The sequence below is a fragment of the Eurosta solidaginis genome, chromosome 4 (assembly GCF_040869045.1).
Source record: "Eurosta solidaginis isolate ZX-2024a chromosome 4, ASM4086904v1, whole genome shotgun sequence".
NCBI classification, from domain to species: Eukaryota; Metazoa; Arthropoda; class Insecta; order Diptera; family Tephritidae; genus Eurosta; species Eurosta solidaginis.
In genome coordinates this window covers 16,147,468-16,175,245 of record NC_090322.1, presented here as the reverse complement: position 1 = coordinate 16,175,245, position 27,778 = coordinate 16,147,468, and the positions used below count along the sequence as shown (strand labels likewise).

The window sequence follows — 27,778 nt, the reverse complement described above, 5'->3', positions numbered from 1 at the left end:
AAGGCGATGCTAAGGCCATGCCAAGCAGTATTTACGTTAATAATCAAATCAAGTATACACATATATAAGGCAGCCCAGAGAGATGTCACACACAGATGCATTTACTTATACGGCTATGTGCGCGCGAGAGACTGTAAACTACAAACATTCACATCAATAATTCAATCTGTATGTGTTTACATAAACGAATAAATAATTGCGTCTACACATATGTACGTATACGAGCAGCGGAGTGGCAATGCACAAACACATGCATATATCTTATCTCAGTGGTCACAAGAGAGGGCAATAATTTGTGCACGTAGTTGTGGCTGGCGATTTTGTAGCCGAAACAACTAGTAACTTCTGGAAATCGAAGAGCCTAGAAGTATGCAGCATAAACTATAAAAGCGGTGCAGGCGAGTACGAAGTAATTCAGTTTGATTTGAATTGTCAAGCAGTTACGAGTAAGACGATATCTAGCGAGCAATAGCACTATTATTTTGAAAGTCAGTTTCCTTTAAGATATCAGTTTGGTTATTAAGCTATTCGTTGCACAGTTTGAGTGTTATTGTGAAGTACTTAATAAAGGCCATTTTTCCATCATTCAATATTGGAGTTATTTATTCAACAGTTTAGTGATTCGAACTTAGCAGAGGATTGCAAATAAGAGGATTTGCAAGTAAATTCGTTACAATATTTTCTTTTTTAAACTAAAAAATTTGTTATTTACATCATGGTGGAACGATACAAGGTGGCAGCATGGTGAATACCTACAAACATAAATAGAATTTCCTTGTACTTTGTTTTTGTAATTTCGATGGACAAATGTCAAAATCGTACTGCGCCGGAAGTTCATGTATAAAATCAAATAAAAAAAGTTTATAATCAGCTGTCCCATGCTGCCACCTTGTATCGTTCCGCCATGATTTACATCATTGTGGATAAGACAAGTGTCGGCATAGACGTCAAAATTACAAATATAATGGATCACCTGATTTTCAAAGTGACTATTGTTATCTCATCCTGTATCTCTTTATATCACCCGCTGAAGATAGCCGACCGAATGCGTCGCCATATTGAACGTCCTGTCATAATGCTGCCAAAAACGCTAAAACATCCTGTCAGGCAGTTGACGGATAGGATACTTGTTTTATCCACAATGATATACATTTTTGAATGAAGAAAATTCTAAATTTGAGTTTTCTTTTCGTTCATTGTAGCAGGAAAATATTCCATCAAAGTGACGCCAGCGTCAAAACGACGCAAAAGTCGAATGTGTTCGGGCCTTTATTACTCTAAATCTGTGCGCGTTTGATAAAAGTCAAAACACAAAATTTTAACCTTGATTTCTTGTATTCGTTTTTTTTTATATTTTATTTGATTAGCGTTATCTATTATAATCGCAAATTTCGCATTTTTGCTTTTACTTTCATTTATATAGACAAAATAAAATAATATGTTGCTCATACGCCCTGACGCCATCTCGTGCACGTTATATCATTTAACAATAAGCCGTCTATGTACATGCATATGTATGTGCAAACGCCGTGTGCGTGCGAGTGTATAATCAAAATAAAATGCCACCACACGGTGGTTCAATGTGTTGCCGGCAATGCGGCTCAGCGTCAAACAACATGTACACACACATGCATTGACACATTGTCGTTGTTTATTTAATATATTTCTCGGTGCTTAGCATTTAACAACTTCTAACGATTCGGCCTGTTGCTTTCTTGCCCCACATGTTTCATTAGTCAAATTTTTTTGTTGTCTTATGGGTCATATGACATTTACTTGCTTAATTGGTTAGTACCGCACTTCGTTTCCACTTTGTGATTTCCATTTTTTCATCCTATGGCTTACTTTTTATACTCAGTTGAGCAGAGCTCACAGAGTATTATTAACTTTGATTGGATAACGGTTAGTTGTACAGGTATAAAAGAATCGAGATAGATATAGACTTCCATACATCAAAATCATCAGTATCGAAAAAAAATTTGATTGAGCCATGTCCGTCCGTTCGTGCGTCCGTCTGTCCGTTAACACGATAACTTGAGTAAATATTGAGATATTTTCACCAAATTTGGTACACGAGCTTATCTGAATAGATTGGTATTGAAAATGAGCGAAAACGGATGATAACAACGCCCACTTTTTATATATATGTATAATATTTTGGAACACACAAAAAACCTGATTATTTAATAAATAATACACCTGGAATGTTGAAATTTGACGTGTGGACTGATATTTATACTCTTGATAAAAATTTGGAAAATTTTTTAAAATGGGCGTGGCACCGCCCACTTGTGATAAAATCAATTTCACAAATATTATTAATCATAAATCAAAAATCCTAGAACCTATCGTAGCAAAATTCGGCAGAGGGGTTGCCTTTACTATAAGGAATGCTTTGAAGAAAAATTAACGAAATCGGTTGAGGACCACGCCCACTTTTATATAAAAGATTTTTAAAAAGAACGTGGACGAATAAAATAAGCTATATCTTTGCAAAGCAGAGCTTTATATTAATGGTATTTCATTTCCCAAGTGGATTTATAACAATAAACTGGAAAAACTTCAAATTTAAAAAATGGACGTGGCACCGCCCTTTTTATGACTAAGCAATTTTCTATGTTTCGGGAGCCATAACTCGAAGAAAAATTAACGGATCGTAATAAAATTGGGTACACAAATTTTCCCTATAGCAGAAAATATTTCTAGTAAAAATTGACGGGATCGGTTAAAGACCACGGCAACTTAGATATAAAACAAGTTTAAAAGGGTCGTAGACTAGAATAATAAGCTATAACTTAGAAAAAAATAGTTTTGATTGAATGATCACTTATCAAGTTTTATTGTCAGAGGCAATGGGGGACATTTTTTTTTAAACGGGCGGTGTTATGTAGAAAAGTAATTTATCTGAAATGAAATGTACAATTAAAGTTCACGCTGGGTATATAATATTCGGTTACACCCGAACTTAGACACCTTTACTTTTTCTTAGTTTGGTTCACCGAAAATTACACATTTTCGTTCTTCATCGATAAAATTGAATAGACCTCACGTGCTGATGAGTTTCTAGCGAACTTTTTTTGTTGTTATAAATTTTTTTTCCTCGGCTTGCCATGTGCTTATGTTCCTTTTTAGTGCACTTTCTTTATATTAGTACGACTGTCAACTTCTCTAATCTGCGTTGACGTTAAAGATTAGCGTCTATCGTAATAGCGTTTTTTTGTTCCTTCGTTTCTTTTCGGCAGCTAAAAATTTGTCTAGTTTGTGTATGTACTCGTTTTTTGGCGCCTTTTATCTTTATGTATGTATATGCATATACAATATTGTCTAATCTTTATCCCCGCGCACGGTTAAAGATTGTCGCAAACAAGCCGAAGGTTATAACTGTAATGTTGTTTAACCAGTAGATGACACGAGTTTATTTTAATCATTATTTCTTTCTACTACTAAATACACTATCATTTAATTACTGCACATTCGCGTCAATGGTTTTTATTAGCGTATGGCTCAATGAGTTTTTGCAGGTCTCACTCGCTGACCTTTTTTATGTGATTCGCAAACAAGTTGCATGACAGATGTCAAGATATTGGAATAACTAAAATAACTGAGTAAGATCCGTAGGCGTCGTTTTAGATCTATAGTGCTTGACCTTTCAGCCTCTTACTGTATGTAAAGGCGTTTAATTTAGTTAAGTACCTCTTCAGACTTTTTGCTCTATATCACAAAGGGTTGCAGAGTCACGTCTCCTGTATGAGAGAGTCTCTGCCTTGCCAGCGAAACATTCGCAAAAGAATGTGAACCGGCGTTGCATCGTCTAGCTCACAAAAGCTGCAGATTTGTGTTTCGGATAGATTTAACTTATTTAGGTGATATCGTAGACTACAGTGTCACTCATAGCGCCCACTGAGATTTCGTAGGTCCTTTCTGCTTACATCAATGAGTTTGGCTGATATGCTCATTGCTAGAATATAAACCATTTGGCCTGTCTTTGCGCAGGGCTTTCAATCCAGTGTTGTATGAATTGCTTTGTTTTCCAGTTATTTATGGTTTCCGTAGTGTGTGCCCTTGTGAGTCCACAGAAGGGTTATGTACCATAGAATACTGTTACAGCATCCTGCATGGCTAGGTAGTCTGCCTGCTCATTACTTCCATGTCTCTTTTTTCTGTCTGTCAGATCATTTAGGATTCCAATTCATTCATCCACTAGCTTAGAAGTTATTGTGTAGGACTGCAAGGTGCACAAGGCTGCATGGCTGTCTGACATAGTGATGATACTCAGACACTAGACATCCTCTACCGCAAACATCTATTGCGTGAATATCTGTCAGAAAAATGGTAGGCTAGCATCCCATCGGTATCGATTCTTTAAAGCTCGGCCCATAGATACCAGCTCCCTGGCAGAAACACACTCGGAATGCTTGCCAAACACTGCCGAGGGCTGACACCGCTAAGAAACATTTTCTTCTGATTGAAAAACTTGTTTTTTAAATTTTTATATTGTTTTGCCCGGGGCGTGAACCCAGGACCTTTGGTGTGGAGGGCGGAGCACGATACCATCACACCACGGCGGTCGCTGTACTGATGTAGTCTGTAGAAAATATGTTTAAGTTATATCGACATACATACATAAATTGATTTGTTCAAATTAAGAATAAGGTGGATAGAAGGATTGATTCTTTGGTGCCAGCCCATGCAAGTAGGAAACATTCGCTATAAAGTCTTCCGGGTAGCAGCTAAATACTAATTTAGTAAGGTATCTTTAAAATATTGACTCACATGTTCGAAGTGTTGCTTGGCATTTGCGAGCATGGCTACCGTATTAGCTGTATAACCCATATGTCTACTAGGTCGCAGGGATTTTGAAGTGCAACACGCTCGCCGACTTTGGCGGCAATTACGCATTTTCCTGGGTCACAATATTTCGCAGCTTAGGGGACCTTGGGATGCCATTATATTAATAAAGAGATTGATCGGCGCGATCTTAGAGCTCGTTTAACTTTGCATGTAGATCATCTTGAATGCTTTCCACTCCCACACCATACTTTGCAGAAGATCGCTCACATAAGCAATTCATACATACATATATGTTCATGAACTACGGTGCTCTTAATTAAATATGCTTATCAATATAATTTTGCACACACTTAGCAGGCAAAGAAAAAATCGATACTATAAAAAAATCAAATAAATTAGACAAACAAGTGCAGTCTTCGGCGCCAAATCTACTTAATTTATTATTTGCTTATCAAAAGGTAATTTGCGTAGACATTAACACTTAACATTGGTATGTGAAAGAAAAATTTCAAATAAATAAGTGAAAGCGATAGATCAATCATTTATTTAAGCAGCTCGATTTAAATTTTTTTGTTCACTCCTATTCCTATTCACTCCTATTTTCCTTAATCGAAAATGAAGTTGAATGGGCGCCAAGTTTCAAGTCCACGACACCACTATTTCCCGTGCTAGACTCGACTCGAAATTCTGCCAGCAGCTACTTAAATCTAGTTCGATTGAGCGGCGTCTAAATTTAATTAAATTTTTCCTATAACCTAACTTTTTGAACTTGATAACTCGACGTTATTTTGGCATTGTAAAGGTGTTATAAAATGTTTGACAAATTTCGTTTTATGCACATATATCGATACCTATGGCTTACGCGAGTTTTGTGCACAGTTCAAAGCTGTACATCGTAAAAAAATCCATAAGTCTTTTCTGAAACATTTTTGTTATGCGTTCAACTATTTTGAAATACTAACAGTTGCTAAAACTTTACATCGTCCCAGATAAGTGATAAATGGCGCGAATTCGCTCAAATTTTGTGTTTGAACCAAGGCGAATCCATACCAGGTGGCGGAAAAAGCGAATTCAACCAATTCGCCGTGCAGATGAATTTCAAGTCAAAAGAAAATTTTAATTATTTTCGATTAATTGACACATTGAAGTACAAAGGCGCTGTATGGAAAATAATCAAGAAGATGCAATCAGCTGTTGGAATAACAACACCTGGTACTGAATTCGCCTTGCTTGAATTCAACCCAATTAGCCGTACAGCCAAATGTCAACTCTAAGGCGAATTCAGTAAACGGCGATCAACGGATTGCTTGTTCTTGTAATTTTCCTGGCAAAATTTGCTACAACAAGATGTAAGTTCATTGAAATAAATGCTAATTTTCTTTTGCCTTGACATTCTGCTGCACGGCAAATTGGGTTGGATTCGCTTTGTCATCACCTTTTTTAGATTCGCCTTGGTGCGCTCCAAAGGAAATATGCTTCGTTTTCGTTTTACATACCAAGACGTTGCGTGGAAAATATAGAGAAGAAGCAATCAACTGATGGAATAACGCCATCTTGTACTCAATTCACCTTGATTTGAACTAACATTCGGGCTGCCAGCAATAGCGATACAAATTTTTAATATTTGTCTTGTAAGCGGCCTTTCATAAGCTCTGCATATCACCATAATTCGAAAACTCTTAACGGACAGTTTTAACTCTTTTAATAATTTTAATAAATCTCAAAGGCTTTTTTTAAAAGACAACAGTTAACAAATAGCATACTATTTACAAACTGCCAATAAATAAAAAAAAAATCCATAAATAAATTTAATAATTAGAATTCAAGTTTTTTTTTTACCTCGAAAAGCTGTAACTACATTAAAGTAAGAACTTAATTTCGCATACGTCACACAATACTTATATTTAAGTAACAATCGTTCGTGTTTACACCTGTTCGTTGATTTCGAATGGCAAAAAACAAATTGCAGTTAGCTCCGTTTTACATTCGCTCTTTGCTAGTTTGTTAATGTCACGTTTCTTTGCTGCGACGTTTCAAACCGACCCCACCCATTGACCTCCTTGCTCAATATTATTGGCATTGAAGTTGCAAACAGCGTTGACAGATTGACGACGCTGTCGCCATTTTGATGATTTTTAACTAGATTGACGCTTGGGCGATTTTGTAATGAAAAATGGACGATTTAAGATTGCCTCTAACATTACCGAGCAAGAAAAAGTCAAATTTAAACAAGATTGTGTTATTTTTATAGTGAACTGTATGATCAAATTAAAAAGCGTTTTGATTTTAAAAATGTTGTACTACAAAAAATCGTTCCCAAAGAAGTTGTTCTTTGCATCTGGTCTTGCAACATTCTTCACACACAATAGATCAGAAAATTATTCAGGATATTGATAACGAGTATAGGTAATTGAATTTTTTAAAATTTAAGGCATATTTTGAAGACATTTCCATGGTTCCCCCCAGAAGTTTTTTCGAAAACTATTTCTATTACCAAAAGAGCTGACTACATACGCTGCATTCGTTGCAGATGTAATGTGATTGTGATACTCATCAGCGAATGTAGAACGAATTTTTCTAAAATAAATTTAAACAAAATAAAAATCGGAAACCGTCTGGAAACTGATACATTTGTTGGCTTTAGATTACAATTTTTGTGGTTATATCGGCCCACTGACTTGTAAGATCGCTTGTTCGAATCGAGCTCAAGGCCTAACAATAATTATTTTATCTTATTATTGTTATGATAAATTTTTTCTTAAATGAAAATTTTTTTTAAATTAAATTATAATAGAAGAAAGAAAAAATATTGAACCGCAAATTATCTTTATCTTTTAAGACGTTTTTGTCATTTATAAAATAAAATGAAATAAATTAAAAAGGCTTTTATATGTTATACATATGTGGCATCAAGAAATAACAACCAAAGACAATTTTCAGGAAAGCGCTTTTTTTTTTTTTTTAATGGACGTTGTGGCAGCGCGCTGCCCTCAAGTGGCCCAATGAAACCAGGCTAATGTTGTTCACGCGATCGATTTATATATATATATAATAACTTTTTTTTTTTTTTTTTTTTTATTTTGCCGAGTCTTTGATGGGCAGCGGTTTGTCAAGCGTCACGATCTGAGACTGCTCAGCTACAGAAGAAATTTCATCAGCCAAGCGTAATACTTAAAGAGAACAGAAGCAAACGTATTATACATTAATTTAGAGAGGTGAGAACAATCTTTTTTATAGAAAAAAGGGAGTCCGAGCTATCAAATGTGTTTGAGTGAGAGTTATAATCTTGGCATAAACGCCGAAAAGGTTCATTTTGTTCGAAATTCGTTCTACATTGTTTCAGCAGAAGAGGTTTGAAGTGTCTCGATGTCCGAGAGGGAACGCAAAAGTTCACTTCATTCAGAAGGAATGGGCTAGAAATTGATCCATTTAAAAGATAATATTGTGGAATGAAACCGGTGGTCTCATCGTACGGCACCTGGTAATAACCCAATTTCGTCCTAAATCGACTTTGGTTGTTGCGATAGATATGACGATTTCTGACAATTTTTTGGGCGGCGTTTGACGACTTGGAAAAAAAAACATATGGCAACGCTGGTTGCAAACGAGCTTCTATCTGCTCTCTTTATGTTGTTCTATGCTCTTTTTCATAATCTTTATAACGTCTAAGTTTCATTTTCTTTGCTTGTTTACCGACGTTTTGTTTGGGGAATTCCGCTGTTAAGTCAAATAAAATTTGCTTAGCGCACACGGTTAAATGGCCATGTAAGTGCATGTTTGTTCGGTCTTTAATAGAATAACATCAGTGCAGTGTATGCCAAACAGTTATGCCAAAACGTCGGTTTTTCGCCCATTCGTGGGTTTTTTCTTCGAAAAATTAGCGGAATGGGTAAAAGGGACTTCCGCAAGCCAGCAGAACAAAATGTGGGTAATTTTAAAATTTAGCAGAAACTTCATGAACTCCAATTTTTTCCCTAGAATGGAACTGAAAACTCTCTATAATAAAGGAAAATCTTGATGCATATATAGTTGATTTACATAATCTATTTGTGGGAGAAGATTGCAATGAAATGCTATCAAATTTAAATGATATTGAAAAAGCTGAAGTAATAACATCATGTATGAATTTTTATAAAACAACTATTAAATAAATGGTAAGCGTTTGCCTATTCATGATGAATTTATTGGAAGTCTTAATTTTTTGAACCCTAGTACGGTATTTGATGTTAAGAAAAGCTTGAATACTAAAATATCTTCTGTTCTAAAAAAATTCAAACTTGATTCTGCCGATTTGGCCTGGCTGGAGTATAAAAACATTGCAGTATTATTCAGTGACGAAAAAAAAGATGACTTAAGAAATCTTCCAATTGATGGCATGTGGCATGAAATTTTGGAATATAGAAATTGTAACAATAAATATGAATTTCCAAACTTAAAAAAAATCATTAATATTGTATTAAGTTTGCCTCATTCAAATGCTGATACAGAGAGGGTATTTTCTATTACTACAGATTTTAAATATAAAAAAAGAAATAGGTTGGGACCGTTAACATTAAACAGCATAGAGTAAAGATAAGAACTTCCTTTGTCTCAAGAAATATCAATTGTATAAATTATGAGGCAACGAAAAAACATGTACAACTTTATAAAACCAAATACAAAAAATCTCAGTTCATGTAAAAAAATTTGTTCTAAGTTACAAATAAATAAATATTTGCGTATTCTCTAAATTTTCCATTTTTATTGCAAATATTTTTTTACATATCCGTATATGTGCCCGGTCTATGAAAAGGTGGCTTATGACTCAAAAGAGAAATTGCGAGAAACAGCTTTTAACAGCTGTTTTTTGCGAGAAACAGCTGTTTTTTTTTAGTCATAAGCCACCTTTTCATAAACCGGGTCACATATAATAAGGATCATTTATCTTGGTGGGTAAAAGTGAGGGTTTTCTCACTCGAAGAAGGGGAAAAATGGGTAAATGAACCCAATTTCGTGAGTTTTCTTTTCTCGATTAGATGGCATGACTGATTTCAAACAGAATTTTAAGATATGGCAGTTCGCGTATTAATTACGCTATTTTATTTCAATTTCTTCCTCTCAAATGCGCGCTGTATTTTTTATTATCTAAAGTACTCTCTTTATACTCACGTATTTACTTTCGCACTCTTTTGTTACCCAACTTGTTTTATTGCCTTTTGGCGTTATCTGATTTGTGTATGCCTGTATTAAGCTTGCTTCTCATCGCATTTGTCCTACATATTTTTTGTTGTGCATGGATTGCTGACCCCCCACCTTACATGTATGCATACTCTATCGTACGTATTCGTATTTGGTTTCCAATATACCTACATACATAACTTTTGTTTGTATTGTATTTGTATCTGTGGTATAGAAAAACTGTAAAAATAAGAGCAACGACGACCACCTTTTTTTAATTTTTTTGATGGCGTTGCACTGTGGGGCTCTGAGGTACAAATTATGTATATACATTTATAATTCTGCATTTAGCTTTGTTTGACCTCTGAAAAAATTTTATAAAGAAAATGATTTTATTACTCATTTAAAGAAAAATACATGTTTTCAAATAGAAAATATTCAAGCTTGGCTTACAAGGGCAAATAAAAATAAAAAACTCCTGGAGCATTTTGAGGGGATCTGGATACCGCGTCTTTCGTTTGGGAATATATTTGCAAAAATGAAATTAGCTCGTTTTTTTTCCTTTTGGTAAAGTGGAAAAATTGTTCAGAACATCGAAAAGTTTAGCCCATAAAAATGTTTGCTTTTAGTTTCTGCGCTTTGGCGAATATTACCGTAATGACGAACAGTCCATATTCTCATAGAGAATTGGGGGGTTCACAGAAAAGTCTGCTTTATATTTTTGCTTAGTTGATTTCCGTAAAATATATTTGATAGCATATCTTTCTGTGTTCGCGAGGAAGTAAAAAAATTCCAAGAATAATAGGGAATATCCAGTGGCGTGAGGGGTTCACAAAAAAGTCTGCTTTATATTTTTCCTTAGTTGATTTCCGTAAAATATATTTGATAGCATATCTTTCTGTGTTCGCGAGGAAGTAAAAAAATTCCAAGAATAATAGGGAATATCCAGTGGCGTAGGCGGAAAAATTATTTTAAGGAAGTTAAGATAAATGCACATAGTCACTAAAGGTATGTATGTTCTGTGTGCTCGTCTTCATATTTGGGCTATCATTTCCATATACATTAAAGCGTTTTGAAAAGTTTTGGTTTAGATGCCAAAATATTCCTCCAAAGTATAGTTAAGTAAATTTGGTTTTACATCATTTAAATTGTTTTATTGATTTTCCGACAAGGTGGATAACGGATGTATATTGAAACATCCCTTGCCAAATTTGGTTTGAACCCAAACCGGTTTCGGCGTTGTGCCATCTTCAGCAACTTTTTCGTTCTGATATGTTACTGTCATTTGTTTTATACTTACAGTTCGTAGGTGTGTATGTATGTGTATGTTATTTGTTCATGCAGAAACGTGGGTGGTTTTCACTCATCAACTTGCGTGGTTAGCTAAGGCATCAGTAATTGTAATCGTTTGGCTTCCCATGTGTGTTTGTTTTTTCGATTCGATTTCGCCCCATTGTGCATGTATCGTATGTGTATAATGAGATTCTAACAAAAATGTATAAGCATATGTATAGGTGATGTATGACTGTGTATCTGTAATTTTTACTCATAACTTTTTCAAATACCCATGTTCAATAAGTAACTCAACCCAAATGTTCTGGACACACCAGAGTTGATCAGACACAGTAATGGGGACCAATATTGAGTTGAACCGTTTGCTACATTTTTAACCCATTTTTTACCTATTTCGTTGAATTTTGTATATATCTATGTATACATTTGTGTAAACAGCGGAAACGAATAAATTTTCAATGGCAAATCGAAATACTTATTTATCTTTATATAGTCTGATACATGTCCATAGTACCTAAAACCTATATACATATTTATGTATGTAAATATGTATATGTAAATATTTTATGCTACTGTCCGATTTCCTTTATATTCGAATGACAATACTATTTTTGAAATTAAAACAAAAATATAAATTAGAACAATAATAGCTACCAATGCGTTGCTCTAAAAGGCCACGATTGCAATCTCAACTACGTTAGCTCAGCCATCCACTCGCTCACTGGTCGCCTATGTTTTTTTTTTTTTGTTTTCCTTTTTTATTATATTTTGTGTACCCATACCGTGCATACAACAAAAACGTTTTACATAGTATATTTAAAATTTTTAAAAGAGCAAAAAATGCAACAACACTAACGAAAGCTATAGCAAAGGCAGATCGGTGAAAAAGTATAAAAATAAACAAACCGAAAGCATGAGAAAATACAACTAAAATTTCTATAAAATAGCGACTCAACTATTATTTTGTTTTCCTTTTTTCTCGCTCTCACACATAAGTGATAATTCTTGTCTTTCACTCACTTTTCTGTCGTATGCATACAAATACATTACAACAAAGTTTTATCGTTTTTTTTTATTCTTAAAAAATATGTCAACAAAAACCGGCCGGAACAGGCTTTCGTGTAAATAAAAATGTTAAAAATAAAAGAGACAAGAGCGAGATTTAGAAATCGAATGAGAGGGCAGAAATGGTCAAAGATGGTAGAGCGTGAATATGGCTCAACTATACGATTGGGCTATCTCATCAGCTGATTTTATTTTTTTTCAATGCACTGGCGTAGGGATTGTCAAAAAGAGATGCAATAGCAAAATTTTACCAACAAAGTTACTATTATTTACTGTCGCGGTGTAAATTTTTTATTAGAAAATAGCTTCACATCGCTTGTAAGTTATTTTATTAAGTAGTAAATGCATCCAGTTTAGCGCATTATTTTCCAACAACACACAAGAATTCAAAAGTTTTATATTACCCTCCATTCCATCCAGGTATGTTGTTTCTATAGAGATGAGCCAATCATGTAGTTCAACTATGAACTTGAAGAAGTAATTTTTGTTTATTTGGTGTTTTCAAATTTTATATATTTTATTAAGTGTTTTAACTTTTGATTTGATGATTTCAGTAATTTTATTTGGTATTGTAATCCAAAAAAAAAAAAAAACCGTTGTACAAAACTTGATGTCGGGTTGTTGTTGTTGTTGTAGCTATAAGGATACTCCCCGAAGGCCTTGGGGAGTGTTATCGATGTTGATGGTCCTTTGCCGGATGCAGATACGGTACGTTCCGGTAACAAGCACCATTAAGGTACTAGCCCGACGATCTCGGGAACGATTTGGTAAGACCACATGAAACTCCCCAGCGGGTTAAGGGGTCAGAATATACCTGCGGTAAGTATGCCTGTCGTAAGAAGCGACTAAAATACCAGATTCAAGGGGCTGTGTAGCGCAACCCTTCAGATTTCCAGCGCAATATATAGCTTCTCCAAACCCAATTGTCAACCTCACCTTTCCGCGGCCAATGCTGTTTTACTAACAGACGAGGCTCTGGCGACCCCAAGCTCCTCATGGAACTTGGGGGTGGGGAGGGAGGGATGGCCTGAAAGTTTAATGTGGCCACATAAATCGTTCCCGAGATGGTCGGGCTAGCACCTTAATGGTGCTGGGTTACCGGAGCGTACCGGATCTGCATCCGGCAAAGGATCATCACATCGATAACACTCCCAACAGCTTTCGGGGAGCAACCTTATCGCTACAACAACAACAACAACCACATGAAACCTTCTAGGCCAATACCGCCCTCCCACCCCCTAGATCCATAAGGAACTTCAATTTTGTCGGGTCTCCAATGGGTCAAGCGTACAGCAATGAATAAATTGGTAAAATTGAATTGACGTGTCATTGATATAAATATGTATGTATTTCTAGGCTAAGAAAAACAAAAGTAGGAAAAAGGTAACTGTTAGCACTTTATGAGCATTTTTTGATTTTCAGGCCGTTTTTATACCATTCCTACTCATGGGAAAAATGAGAAAGATTTCCTTTACTTTGCCGGTCGCTTTTAAGAAAATTGAAACTCAAGAATTTTTTGATTTTTAGGCCGTTTTTGTATCATTCCCACTCATTGGAAAAATGAGAAAGATTTTGTTTATTTTGCCGGTATCTTTTTAGAAAATTTAAATTCAGGCAACACTACTTTAAATACTTTATTAAACCATTTGGTATTTTCTCATATTCTACACCTACTTTATATCTTCGCCTTTACGTCATAATATTTGCGCTTATTTCTCCATTTTAACTTTCGCTCTCCTCATTTACGTATATTGGTCGGGTATTCGTATACGAGAGCACATTGTTTTGTTATATAAACAAAAAAGCACATTTTTCTAAAAACGTCATCAATAAAATTGTTTCAACAGCAAAATACGCATGCCTGCAAATATAGAAACGATAATTTTTCTTCAGATTCATTTCTTCCTAAACATATGGCAAGTAAATTTGGATTTTGTTTTCATACTAAAAACAGCGTGACGGCGTTAATTAGCTCGTGGTTTGTGAAAATTGAAATAATCAAAAAGTTTGGTTTAGAAACAACAAACCACAAATTACAATTTAATAAATACAAACAAATTTTCGATAACACTTTTTTAATGAAATGTAAAGGGACGAAATTATGACCACTCAATTTTTTTTAGTTTTCAATGCCATGCATACATATGTATTAGAGATGATTGGATTTTTGGATTTTTGGCCTCACGGGCGTTGCGGGATCTGAAAGTTCAATCCCGGAATTATCTAAATTTAGTTTTTGTTGCTTTTTTATAGTTTTTTAACACGTTTTTGACACGATGGAAAAGGTTCTCTTCAATACTACAATTAGAAAGCAATAACTAAAATCTTGCCAGCGATTTTTATATTTTTTTGTTCCCCAGCGTATGGTTGTTGTGTTCTTAAAAGGGATATATTTTTGGTACAAGTTTTAAATTATTTAAATGGATATTAAAACGCTATTTTCAGCAATCTCGGAAGTCCAATAATGCCGGGAGTTTTGGGACTTAAAAAAGACCGGGAATACTAATATGTATATATCTACAACAACATTAGGCTGATCAAAATAATACGACTCCCAATAGCGACGATAGAGGAGAATAAAGTGTTGATTCAATATAGGTAAAGCTTCAACAACATTGTCAATTTGTTTAATTTGGTAATTTCATTTCAATTTTTTTTTTTTTTTTTTGAACTGGTTCATGATCTAGTTTACAGTTGATTTTAAAAGCTATTTTTACAGAAAGTTAAATGCTTTATGATGTTTTTGGCAGCTTTCGTGGTTTTAAAAAGAAATGATTGACCGAGAATTTCGGACCTATATCTAGTGATATTTTTTTTTAAATATATTTCATAGTATTTGCGAAAATGCAATATATACAGTGAGGAAAACTGATCTACTACTACGACTCTGCGGTTTTAAGCCAAGGTTCCGCCTACTAGGCGCAGCATTTAGGCTTGGTTTAGAAAACTATCAAACAAACGCTAACAAAACATTTAGTATATGTGACGACCTACAAATTCCACATAATCTTACTTCAACTTTTGAACTTTAATAACTTCTGAACGAAAGTTTTTTATCAATAACAGTCCTTATTCTTTTTGTAAGGGATTCAGCTCTCTATTAATCCACTTGTAGTGGTGATCCGTTTGAAAATTCTTTGATAGTTCTGAAACTCAGCACTATTGAATGTTAATATCCCTCATAGTAAGAAGATTTTTCGCCATAGTAATGATAAGTTGAGGGAAAAATACGAATTCACTCCCATTCTTCTTGTTCTTTAGGTAACTTTTAATTCGAGATTTAATGTAAAAGAAAATTGGAAAAAAACCAGTTTCGTTATTTTTACGGGGTGCTAAAAATTATTTATCCAGAGTTTTTGAAGTTTTTTCAGTGTAAGTATGCAATTTCCTGGAGAATATTTTTTATTTTTTTCCTCTATGTCTAATTCTCATTCATCTAAATAATCATTTTCCGCTCATTTAAATATACATACAATGTAGAAATGTATTCAATTAAATTTCACTTCATCATTTTGAGTAGCACACCACTCGAACAAAGTGATACATATTAAATTAAATATATATATTGTAAGTGTCTACAGCATCGAACACGAAAATAGCAGTGACAATTTTTAACAAATTTGGCCATTAAGTTCTTTTTTTTATTTTCGATAGTTTAACAAAGACCCTTGATTAATTTTATACTTAAACTATCAAACTTGAAATTGGTTTGACAATTCACCAATTTCAGAAACGTGTTCGAAAAATTTGGAAGTGTTTTAAAATCTTAGTGATAAGCTCTAAATTTTTGCTAAGATTTTTTATAAACGTTTTGAGTATGCCGTTTTGATAGTCCAATCAGTTTAATGGGAGCCCCATATGCTTTAGGACTCATCCACTAGCTTATAAGTAATTATGTAACACCGCACGTGCGGCTGTCTGAAATAGAGAGGATAATCCACAAGGATAAGCCTCTTCGTAGGCATTTTCTACCGCAAACTTCTTTGCATGGGTTTCTGCTTGAAATATAGCATCCATTTGGTATAGATTTCCAGAAGTTCGATCTGCAGATTTCAGCTCCAGTTTTTCCGTCATCAAACTTTTATGCCGTCCGTGAACCAATCCTCTGAGTCAGAGGCATTTGTTTCCCAAAAATTTCTGTTCACAACGGACACCTCGGAACTTTGTGAGATTCATAATGTAGGGGCCATTTCATCATATAGTTGCAACACGGGATTTCCTATGAATTTTCTTATTTCTTTCATATGCGTACTCTCATGTTTGGCAGGTTTTTCCAACTAAGATGCTATGTAAGTACATCAGCAGAGGACGTTCTAATCTGTTACCATCTGTTGGCCACCAAGTTAAGGAAGCCTAGGTAACTATTGACTTCATAACAGTACTAAATGTCCAGTATAAAATTTTGAGAGGGAGATAAGTCCCCATGTTTTGCCATAGAGTCGAGTGCACTTTCATATTATACACTTTATATGGAGGAAACTCTAAAACACAATTCACACTTTTAAGCCAAAGATTATTGTGGCTTACAAAACTGCAGGCACACAAAATTTCTGGAATATATAAGTAAAAATTTCGAAGTTTCCATGAAAATACTTAAACGAATTTTTGAAATATTTTTTTTTCTAAAAGAAGAGAATAACTAATATTGGACAATTCGCAAGAGTTTCCTATTAATGCAAAATTTTAAGATTTGCGTTGTTTCCATGGTTTCCAATATAAAAGTTGATTAAAGCACAGCATATACGACTAATCGAAGACCTTGTGAAATGCCTACATATTTGCTGCTATGTTCGTGCTCACAACTGTACATGTATGTACTTACACATAACACAGAATTTTATCAAAACGAACAACCAGACATTTAAGGGTGAAGAGGATGACAACGATAACCAAATGACAAACAAACAAAAATCTAAACAGATATGCATACATAAACACATACATACATACATCGGTAAGTATGTATGTAGTACGTAGGCATTAATTTAAGTGGTAAATTTAATGAGTGTGAAAAAAGGCAAATTTAGGATCCCTAGACAACAATAGTGCGTTGTTATTGAATAATGATGAGAGTGAAAATGCATTTGTGTGCACAAGAAGTCAAAGAGAAAAGAGATTAGAGTGGTCAAATGTCACAAAATTAACATTTTAAATGTGGCTCGCCTGTGCGTTGAATGACGTAAATCTAATTGTAATTAAAAAAAAGTTGGGTTTGATATTTTTTTCTCTAAAATTACGAAAATACGTTCAAAAGTTTTTCAGAAAAAAAGGCTCAACTCAGCTGACAAAAAAAAGGGCAAAAAAAATAGGAAATCTTTTTAGGGGATTATAATTTTCACTTTATTGTACAAAAATTGCATACTTGGAAAAATTCTTAGTGAAAATTTTAAAATTTTACTGAAGATTCGTGTTTTGAGTTCGAAAGATCTTGAACTTTAAAATTTATAATAATTAAATACATACATATGATCATATTGATATAATAGTAACAACGAAAGTATTAAAAGCAAATACTGTAAAAATCCAAACAAATGTTACTAAGCTTTCATAAGCGCGCCTAAAAGCATATCCACACTATTAGGAATAAACTACATACAGAGTGTATGTGCCTAAATGGTGAATAAAAAGGAATACTGTACTGGTGGTTAATTTGGTTTGTGTTTGATCTTCGGATCTTCACACTCCAAACCTATCAGTGCACCCTAACCGTAACAAATGTACGTCATCTTATTAGTGACGATAAGGCTAACCAATCCTGAGTGGCTTTACTCGAAAGGGAGCAGGGAGAACGCTGGTATCACCCTGTGGGACCCCAAGCATGGTCTTTATAAAAACTGCCACCGCGGGAGCAGGAAATTAAGTCGGGTGATCTGAATTGTTCAGGTCTCACCTTCCTGTCCTGGGATGGCCCCCTTGTGGGAGCATCGCGGTGGCTGTGGTTTCATATCGTAATTCTGGGAGGGTGACCCAGAATGCGTAGGATTGCCTCCGTGGAAGTTCGCTTCTTCGTTGGAGTTGACGGTGTTTTTTTCGGAGTATTGCTGTTGGTTCAGCCGCCGAATCAGACAATATTCTCTTCGGAGTAATACTGTCTTCTTTGGTGGGAGTTTACTCATATACTTCTCATATGGAGTAGGCTGCCCAAGTACGTGCTGATCTGCACACAAGTGATTCAAAGACGCTTCTGCGGAACGTCAAAGAAAAGGTTGGTTACATCCCTAAATTGTGCACGTTGTTTAAAAAATGATGCATAACAGGAAATATTCAATGGTGAGTTTATTAGAGTTGAATAAATGTAGCAAATAATGTTGGTAAAATCAAAGGTTGCATATAAATGAACGCGAAACGTTTAGCTGGTAGTTCAGTTGCAACAGGGTCCCTCGTCGTGGAAAATTATGGATAATTTTAAGGGTGGGTAGTTCCCACGCTTCTTTTTGAAATTTTTGGAAACTTCGTTGGACCTGCTATATGATCAGGTTTGCGTTTTTAGTACCGGTGAATGATGAGATGTATCTTGAGTGCATTTATACTTATAGATTAGGTTAGGTTAGGTGGTAGCTGCCCTGATAAGGATAGCTCACTTGGATAACACGAAGGTTCGTTGTGATACCACATACACCAAAAATGACGGTGACTTAGATCTAGCTACTTAGAGAATCGTTGGGTAGCAACGATAAAGCTCCGAAAGATACCGATCTCAACTTTGGATAAATCCTCGGGAGATCCAAGTGAGTCGCGACCGAAGTACTTGCGCCTAGTTCTGGCAAAAGCTGGGCACTTATAGATTACATTGGTAGTCCTTCACGGCGAACGAGCGTATAACTGAGTGAACGTAGTACCTATGACTAAGGAGATGTATCTTAATGTGCAAGTGGTTTAATAATATGATTAATGAAGATGTATCCTGCGAGTGCTTGTGTCGTAAGTACTTGTGAGCATTACTGTCTGTAATTTCACAACAGATAGTTTTATTCACAACGAATTTATATGACGCTCTCACTTTTGGGAACATTTAAGTAGTTATTCATAAAGAAAGACATTTGCACTGATAGATTACATCGATATTTAGTTCATGGCGAAGGTACGTTGTGGATCATAAGGCTTTAAAAGGTTGTGTCACATCCCTAATCGTGGTGCTTAGAAAGGGTTGCTCACAATGCCCCTAATACTTGTATTTGAATTGTGGGACTGTAGCATGTATCTGATCTTTACACACAGAACATGTTGCAGGCGAATTACTTGTGAGCAGAGAAGAACGTACCTATGATTCGGGGTGGAGTTGCCTAACAACCGGATGCCATTAACCATAAAATGGCTGGAGCTTGATACACTCCTATCTTACCAAGGTAAGGACTTGTAATTGAATCGCCCGATTACAAGCAAATTGGTACCAAACGATTCGGCTAAGAAGTGTTGAGAGAAGGCAACATGGAGCCGATAGTTTGGGCCATAGATCATGCAGTAGATCCGTGTTTGACACCGTAGAGTTAGGTCTACAAAGACAGGTATCTGCGTTATAATTCACCTTCAACTACCTGGAGAGTTTTGTCAGTCTCCCGCATAATATTACATATCCAACGAAGCTTTTGTGCTTTTATTCACTGTACTAAGTTCATATTTCCGTAATACAAGTAAAGCTCAATATTCCTGCGATACACGCCGTTGGCATCTACTTTTCTTTCGAATACTCTTAAGGGTCATACCATATTCTTTTGACATAGTCCTTGATTTCAAAAAGATCAAGAAGTGTTTTACTTGTCAACCTAATCCAAAATAGCAAGGTTGTTCTTAGTTGGATTTTAAGATTTATATTGTTTTCGCTGTAGACAGAAACTAGGGCAGTTCGTTCAGGCCAATGATAGCAATATAATCAGTCTACACTACCAGTTGCAAGCACTCTTAGCTCTGCTTCTGTGTGCAGTACAATTGTGTGCTTCCGGTGATAACCCCATCTATAAATGCTGCGTCCCCATGAAAGTCCATAAAATCGACTACCCGAACAGGTTATTCACAGGCACAAGTACAGCAGAAATTCTGCGACACCACCCCGAATATTGTCAGCCATCTAGTCACTCTAAAAGTCAGCATTTTGCGAGAGTATGCCCATGTGTGAATGCAATGCATAAGCGCCTATACGTATGCATGTAAGCATGTATGCATGAGTCCGTATACATACATATGTATGTATGTACACAGTAAGCATGGGGAAGAATTTTTGTATAAGTACATGTGTATTAGAGGCGTAATTTTCCGAAGAGAGATCAAATTTTAACAGCATTTAGCAATATAAAATATATGAAAGGGATAGCGCTAAGCGATGAAGTACCTCTCATTTTTTATTGAATAATTTTATACTAATTCAATTATCTTGGTGCTGTTGGTGTTTTTGAAACATTGTAATAATTTTGTTTGTCTGCCTTTCATGCTTTGGCTTATTATGTATGGTTGGTATTATATTAAGTAACTTTTTTCTTCACATTCTCCACACTCAAAGAACTCTGTAGCGCACTCCCGATGTATCACTATACCATTTGTTGCATTCTGTTAATTGAGTATCTCAATTGCATTCAGAGAGTGTGGAGTATTGAAATGCATTCACATTGTGATTATTTTATTATTTCTTTAGTTACCCATGTATTATTATTCATAATATAGTTGTTGTTTTAAATATTAACATACATACCTAGTTACAGATGTCGTATACAGTTTCTCTCGAGTGCTACTTTGCTGCCAAATACCGCGGGAATAGCAACATTTTTGGTGACACACAATCTTCAGCCAACTGAGTGCAGCCAGCCCACAGCAACGTTGTATTTGTTGTGTAGTATGTATATACAATATTGTATGAGTATTTTAATTGACTTGCTTGTTGTTTTTATTTTTGTTGCATTTTTTCTTGCTGCTCTTGTTGTGTATATCCGATATGCGATGGCATACGAATGAATCCGATCAACAAAACAACGTGTTTATTACCTTCTTGTTGTTTTTGCCGTTACTGGCACAATGCTATTGCTGTTATTGTTTAGTTGTCAAATGTTAACAAATACTAGTGAATGTGTTTGTGTGTGTTTGCTTGTTTGTTTGGTTTTTCTTGTTTTTTGCCGCTATCTCATTACTCTTGCGAACTGTGATTATATGAGGAGTATGTATTGTTGCTATCGCCTCACAACACCCCACACGATATAAGAAAAGTTGGCGGGGTCTACGTTTAGCGGCAACGTCGACATTGCTTTCTTTCGTGGTTGTTTGTTTCGGCTAACAGTGTTTAATTTTGAAATTTTACTCGAATCTTTTTACTCCTTTGCCAAGATGGATGCCAAAGTGAAAGGCATTTGGGTAATAATTTACAACAGGGGTCGACTGCTAATAGGCGTCTAAAAATATCGAGAGAAGTGTCAAACTACTCGTATTGACCTACACATCAAAAATAAGAAGGCGGAAAAAAATTTGAAAAAAATTATGTGAGTGAGATTCGAACTCGTGCCGTAAAATTTCTAATCCCCCAGGCCTACCAATAGGGCTATGACTACGTCTGTATGTATGTCGCATAACTTCAGTTTTTCCCGTTGGTTTTTTGTTTTTTGTTATGAGCTGAATCATATATCTGTGTTACAAGGCTTTTTGTGTGGCTGCTTTTGGTTAACCAACAACTGTTACCAGGGGGTCAATTCAGTAACTGTGAAAAACTGCAAAATGTACACTCATTGAAAACTCATTTGCACACACAATTTACACTTTAAATTTTGATGCGATTCTGTAAATTATTGTGTACATTGTTTTGCTGAATGAGCGCTGAATGTAAAAGTCTTATGTCAGTGAGAAAATATTCATCAAACGCCATGAAAACAAAAAAGTCATTATGCAACAGTGCGTATGAGTTTTGAATGTCAGAATAGTGTACACTGGCTGCCAAGAAAACTCACGAAGTTTTTATCAGTCAGTTATTTTGTTCACAGTTTTGCTTTACAGAATCAGAATTTCAAAGTTTACACAATCTCTTGTGTACATTTTAAAACTCACAGTTAGCGAATAGGGCCCCTGAACTCTGGCTTGGTTATGATCTTCGATTTAATCACCTTTGATCCATTACATTATTTAAAAAAAATTCTGGGCAAAACTTTAACAAATAGCACACATCAAACTACTAAAAAAAAACGGTTTAAAAACATACGGGATGAATACCGCGATATCTTTAAAAACCCGTGATTTTTCGCAAGCGTTCGCAAGCAAAATATATTTCAAGTTTAAAAAAATGTGTCGTTTTACGTATCCAAATTTCTAGCCTAAAGGGGATCTAGGGGAATTTTTATGGTCTCATAGCTGGGTTTTCAAGAAAAATTAGCCGTCAGAATTGTAAGGATGTCAAAAGTTGGAACGTCTGAATTCTTTTCAAAAAATTTTCTCTTATTTTTTTACAAACTGATTTGAACATTTTTTTTTGTATTTGAGTGGTGAAGTTGAAAAATTAATTTTGCAAAAATTAATGCATTTTTCGACATAATTTTTTACACTTACCATAAAATATGAACATATCATTTGCATTTAAAATTGCATTTAAAATTCAGGCTTCAGTACGAAAAAAGAGTGAAACGTCCGAGCATTTTCCATTCGATCTTTAACCAACAAAAAACATCGCTGCAGCGATATAATCTTTGGATAATCCTTTATTAACTATTCCTACAACATTTTCATGTAGCATATATAGAGTATAGCAAAAACTCTAAGCAAATATCATGTCACCTCAAATATAAGGAACGTTTTCAGAGCAACCGAACGGTAGCTTTAGATCGCCATAAAGACGGTGTGTACCGCTTATGCAAAATTTTTTAATTTTTTAATGTGATGTCGTTTATCGAAAGAGTGGAACGTCCGTAACGTTATCCATATATACATACATATACATTATTTTCGGATCTACGATTTTTATTGTCCTAATCTCCAAATTCGTACACTGTGCGGCTATATCAGTCCGGCATTTCTGCTGCCTTGGTGTGCGTTCGTTGATTCGTTTGGTGATTGGTTGGTGGCTCTGTTGTTGCTAACATTGTGCGCGACCGCATCGTACTACTAATTTGTTTTGTGCCTTTCAACCAGACGGATCAAATTAATTTTCGCTGGGATACATACTAAAAGAAACTTAAAAGCATTTTTTCTACGCATATTGTTGTTGTTTAAATAAAAATGTGTACAAAGAATTGAGAAATTTATTTGTTATAATTTTTGGCATATGAACACAGACGCTAAATTATATGAACTTAAGTGCATGTGTGCGTGACTATGTTTGTTGTTGTGTAATAAACAGATATAAAACTTTTGCAAAAAATTGTTTGCGTAAAAAATTGTACTAAATTATAATTCGTTAGCTGCAGTCTACTTGATTGATTTTGTAATGTTGTATCACTAAAAATATTGCAAGCAAATTTTCCACCCACGTTGATAGTTTGTAAACTGCTCTGCGGCAGAATAAAAACAGCGCAGCTGAACGTCGTTAGCAGAGGCGCTGTGAAAGCGAGAAATACATGAATACAACGAGCAATTTCGCTAATGAAATTGCAATTTTAAGTGTGTTGTGCAAAAATCGGAATTGTAAGCGTAAAATTTCTAAAAACTGACATAGCTCAGTAAAAATAGGCGTGCTAGTAAGAAGGCAACAAAATAGAGTCATAGAAATTGGAAAAACTGATATTTATAGTGAGCAACTAGCGATAGAGACTAAAAGCTATTTGGGGCACATGTGAGTAAAATAAAAATTTAATACATTAAAATAAAATTCAACAAAAATGCTAAAAAATCAATTAACAAATTGTACGACTTTAGATTATGAAAAATGAAATATCACTAAGTTGATACAGCAAAAATAATTAAGTGATATTGTTACAAAAACAATTAAAACATCCATACATGCATTTGTAAATTTATCAAATTAGTGCAACACAAACAAACAAACGAACGAACAACTCCCAACATACGCCTCGGCTACTACTCAGTTGTAAACTCATTGACCGCATACCGAGTGAAGCGCTACTCTACCAACACTACTAATACTACTATAAAAGGGGAGCAAAAGTGTCGTCGTGCCGACAGCCTTGCTTACAAAGCAACAAAAAAAAAAAACAATAAAAAACTCGTGTTTTGATTCAGTGTATTGCTGTGAGATCAGCATCAATAGGCTTGCTGTGAGATAGCGCTGTGAGAGCGCCAAATAAGTGGGAAATTATTTTGTATATTGAGTGACCGTTTGAGAAATTAATAAACAAAGAGCACACCCCAAACCGGGTATTGAGATCCAATACGTACAACAAAAATATAGAAAAAAAAAAACGTCAACACGACGCGTATAAGTCCTGATAATTAACTGACGGCGGGAGGCGGTGAAGCAGCAAACATTGGCCATATATAACTCATACATATGTACAAAAAAAAGTGAGTAGCTGTGTGTATGCATATTTATGTAAAATTTAATCTTGCCTTTAGAATTTTAACAGTTTAAGTGCCTTAAATTAAAAAAAAAAAAAGATTTTAAAGACTTGCTATATGAATGAATAAAAATATTAAGAAATTCACATGCTCACATACACGTGTGTCAATACTAGGGATTATGACTTTCTGTTTGTTTAGGCTCCCGTGATTTGCGGTATCTGAAGGTTCACTCCCGGGATTGTACCGAAATTTAGCCTGTATAGATTTCTTTATGGCTTTTGACAAACATTGCAACACATTGACGTATGCCAAAGTCAGTAAATCTAATAGACGACTTCTTAGAAGCAAAAAAAAATTTGAGATATTCTAAAAGCTCGCTCGATTGTGAAGAGTAGGATTGGTACTCACAGGAGAAATAATCTTAAAAAATTCTTTTAGTGGTATGACCTCAAATGTATCTAACTGAAAAGCGTTTTTTACACTTTTAAGTTCGAATATATCATAAACTTGAAGTGCCGGTGCTGTTTTCACTCATTCGGATTCAATACGTTGAAACCTTCACGAAAGTCTAATCCTATTTCTGGTTACAAAACTTTTGCGATTTTTGTCGGCCGTTTGTCCCAATTTTAGACACGAATATCTCGAAAGCCTGAACCAATTTGCAAAATCTAACTTCAGATAGAAACCATACCAAAAATCCTGACATCGTTTTTTTTTTTTAATTTTTTTTGCCCCACAGTATAATATTTGTTTTACTCTTGAATAGGGATATTTATGGACCAAGTTTTAAATTATTTAAATAAATATTAAAATGCTATTTTCAACAATCCCGAAATAAAAGTCCAATAATCGCGGGATTTTCGGTACTTGAAAATGACCGGGACCCCGGTTTGTCATCCCTAGTCAATACAGATAATTCACTTGTTGGGTAAAATTGTATGAACTTATACGGGTTTTTAGTATTACTCACTAGCAAGCGCATGAGACTTATTAATCTCAGCATTTTGGTTTCTTATGAGGTATTCCACAGTGCCACCCAATTTAGACTAGTGATTGCTCAAATTTTATGTAATACGTCTTTTATTTAGAAATTTAGATATCTTGAAATTTGATCTCCCTTGCTGTTCCAAAGTGGCGTCAGCTATCGCGAAACAGCGCCAATTAGTAATGACTTTGTTTTCTTCGCTGGAATGGCCCTCATATTGTTTTTTCTCTTTAATAATTTTTACCATTTAATTAATTTTTTTTTCGTTTTCGCAGCATTCCATTTTGCTCGTGTCATGCTTAAATTTTATATAAGGGCATGTTGATTCATACGTAGCGACAATATTAAGAATGCGTATGGTGTACTTTGCCATAAAAATCTACAAAAGGTATTAACTACATTCGTTAAATCAAATTCAATTGAAAATAGAACACGTGAAAAGTTGAAATGAGCGTCGGAAAAAAGGATGAAAAAAGAAAATAAACCAATTGATTAAAAAACAACGAAGTAATTGAAAGATAGAAAAAAATAGAATAATTTAAATAAAAAAGAAAATATGAAAAAAAAATCAATATGAACATGAAAAAATCTGATAAAAAGCGCTAAAGTTTAAAAAATATTGGCCTACTAAAAATTGAACAAAGAAGAAAAAGGATATTGAACAAATAATAATAACAATAAAATAAAAAAAATAAAAAAATTTATAAAAAATATAAAAATTGAAAGTTGGAAGCATAACAGTAATAAAAATCTATAAGAAAAGAGATTCAAATAAAAGAATAAATAAATACTAAGCAAACATTTTTATTTCAAAAATCGCAATTATAAACAAGTAAGATTGGGACTGTCTTCGGCTGATTTCGGTGTTTGATGAAATTTGAAGCTTCTAGCCGTTAAAAGGGGGACAGAAATGACAGTTTATATTGGGCATATACTATATATACCACCGATCTCTATGATTTTTGCAGACAACGATGACTGCCCTATACGTAAGCATTCGTTGAAATTTGAAGCCTCTAGCTGTTAAAATGGGGCAGTAATTACGAAAAGCTTATCTGAACAATCGGTTGTGGGGGATATATGCTATATATACGACCGATCTCATTCATTTTTTCAGACAACAATATGTACAATATACGAAAGCATATGGTGAAGTTTGAAGCTTCAATCTGATAATTGAGAAAGATATGACAAAACTCCTCTTTTCTGAAAAATCGGTTGTATGGGGGATATATGCTATAGTGGTCCGAACCGGCCGGTTCCGACAAATATCTGATCGGACACCTAAATATACCCGCTCACCAAATTTTATCAAGATATCTCAAAAATTGAGGGACTAGTTTGCCTACAAACAGACAAACGGGGCTAAGTCAACTCAGCTCTTCATCCTGATCATTTCGCTATACTTACTGGTGGGTCTATCTCTTTTCTTTTAGGGACTTACAATTTTGAGATTCGTGACAAAATTACGATACCATTTCCTTTTCATGAAAGGTATAAAAAGAGTAAATAAATATTAACAATATTAAAAAAAAAAAGCAATAACGAAAAATTATACTAAAATAAAAAAAAAAATTTAATTATTAAAACGATATTGTTGCATTCGAAATATTTGTTTGTATGCAATTCGTTACTGTTGTAAGGCGAGCACATTGAACAAAACATAAATGTCATCACATAAGACAAGCGACTCACTTATTCATTCTATAGTTATTTACACAACACTCATCGGTACATACATATGTACTTTAATCTTATACACATCAACTAAAATATAGATACATATTTTTCTGATATTTTTGTTAGTTTTATCTAAATTTTCATATGTATCATATTTCCGTCGCCTACGTCACAGCACCGCCCCTCATATTTAAAAAAATTTAGTGCTGTCTGTGTATAGATTTTGTATTTTTTGTAAGTGTACAACTTGAGTGTGTATGTGTGTACGTTTACGCTCAAATGTTATAAAAAGCTGCTCAGTTTTCAAAATTAACTATTAGTGTGAGTAATATGAGTATGCATTTACGGTAAAGGTCACTTAATTAGAAATTATGAATATTTAAACCA

General features: G+C 34.6%; 1 protein-coding gene across 2 annotated transcripts in view; it reads left to right on the top strand.

Moving 5' to 3' along the window:
• The window catches only part of CHES-1-like (Checkpoint suppressor 1-like), a 139,075-nt gene that overhangs the window by 33,761 nt on the left and 77,536 nt on the right, over positions 1-27,778 (top strand). The window contains exon 1 of one of the 2 annotated variants that reach the window (XM_067780362.1): positions 22,668-24,729. The exons of the other annotated variant lie outside the window; for it this stretch is intronic. Within the exon in view, the coding sequence (XP_067636463.1) occupies positions 24,716-24,729 (14 nt within the window). The 5' untranslated portion in view covers positions 22,668-24,715. Of the gene's footprint in view, positions 1-22,667; positions 24,730-27,778 lie in introns of those variants that run through there. 2 annotated transcript variants of the gene reach the window in all.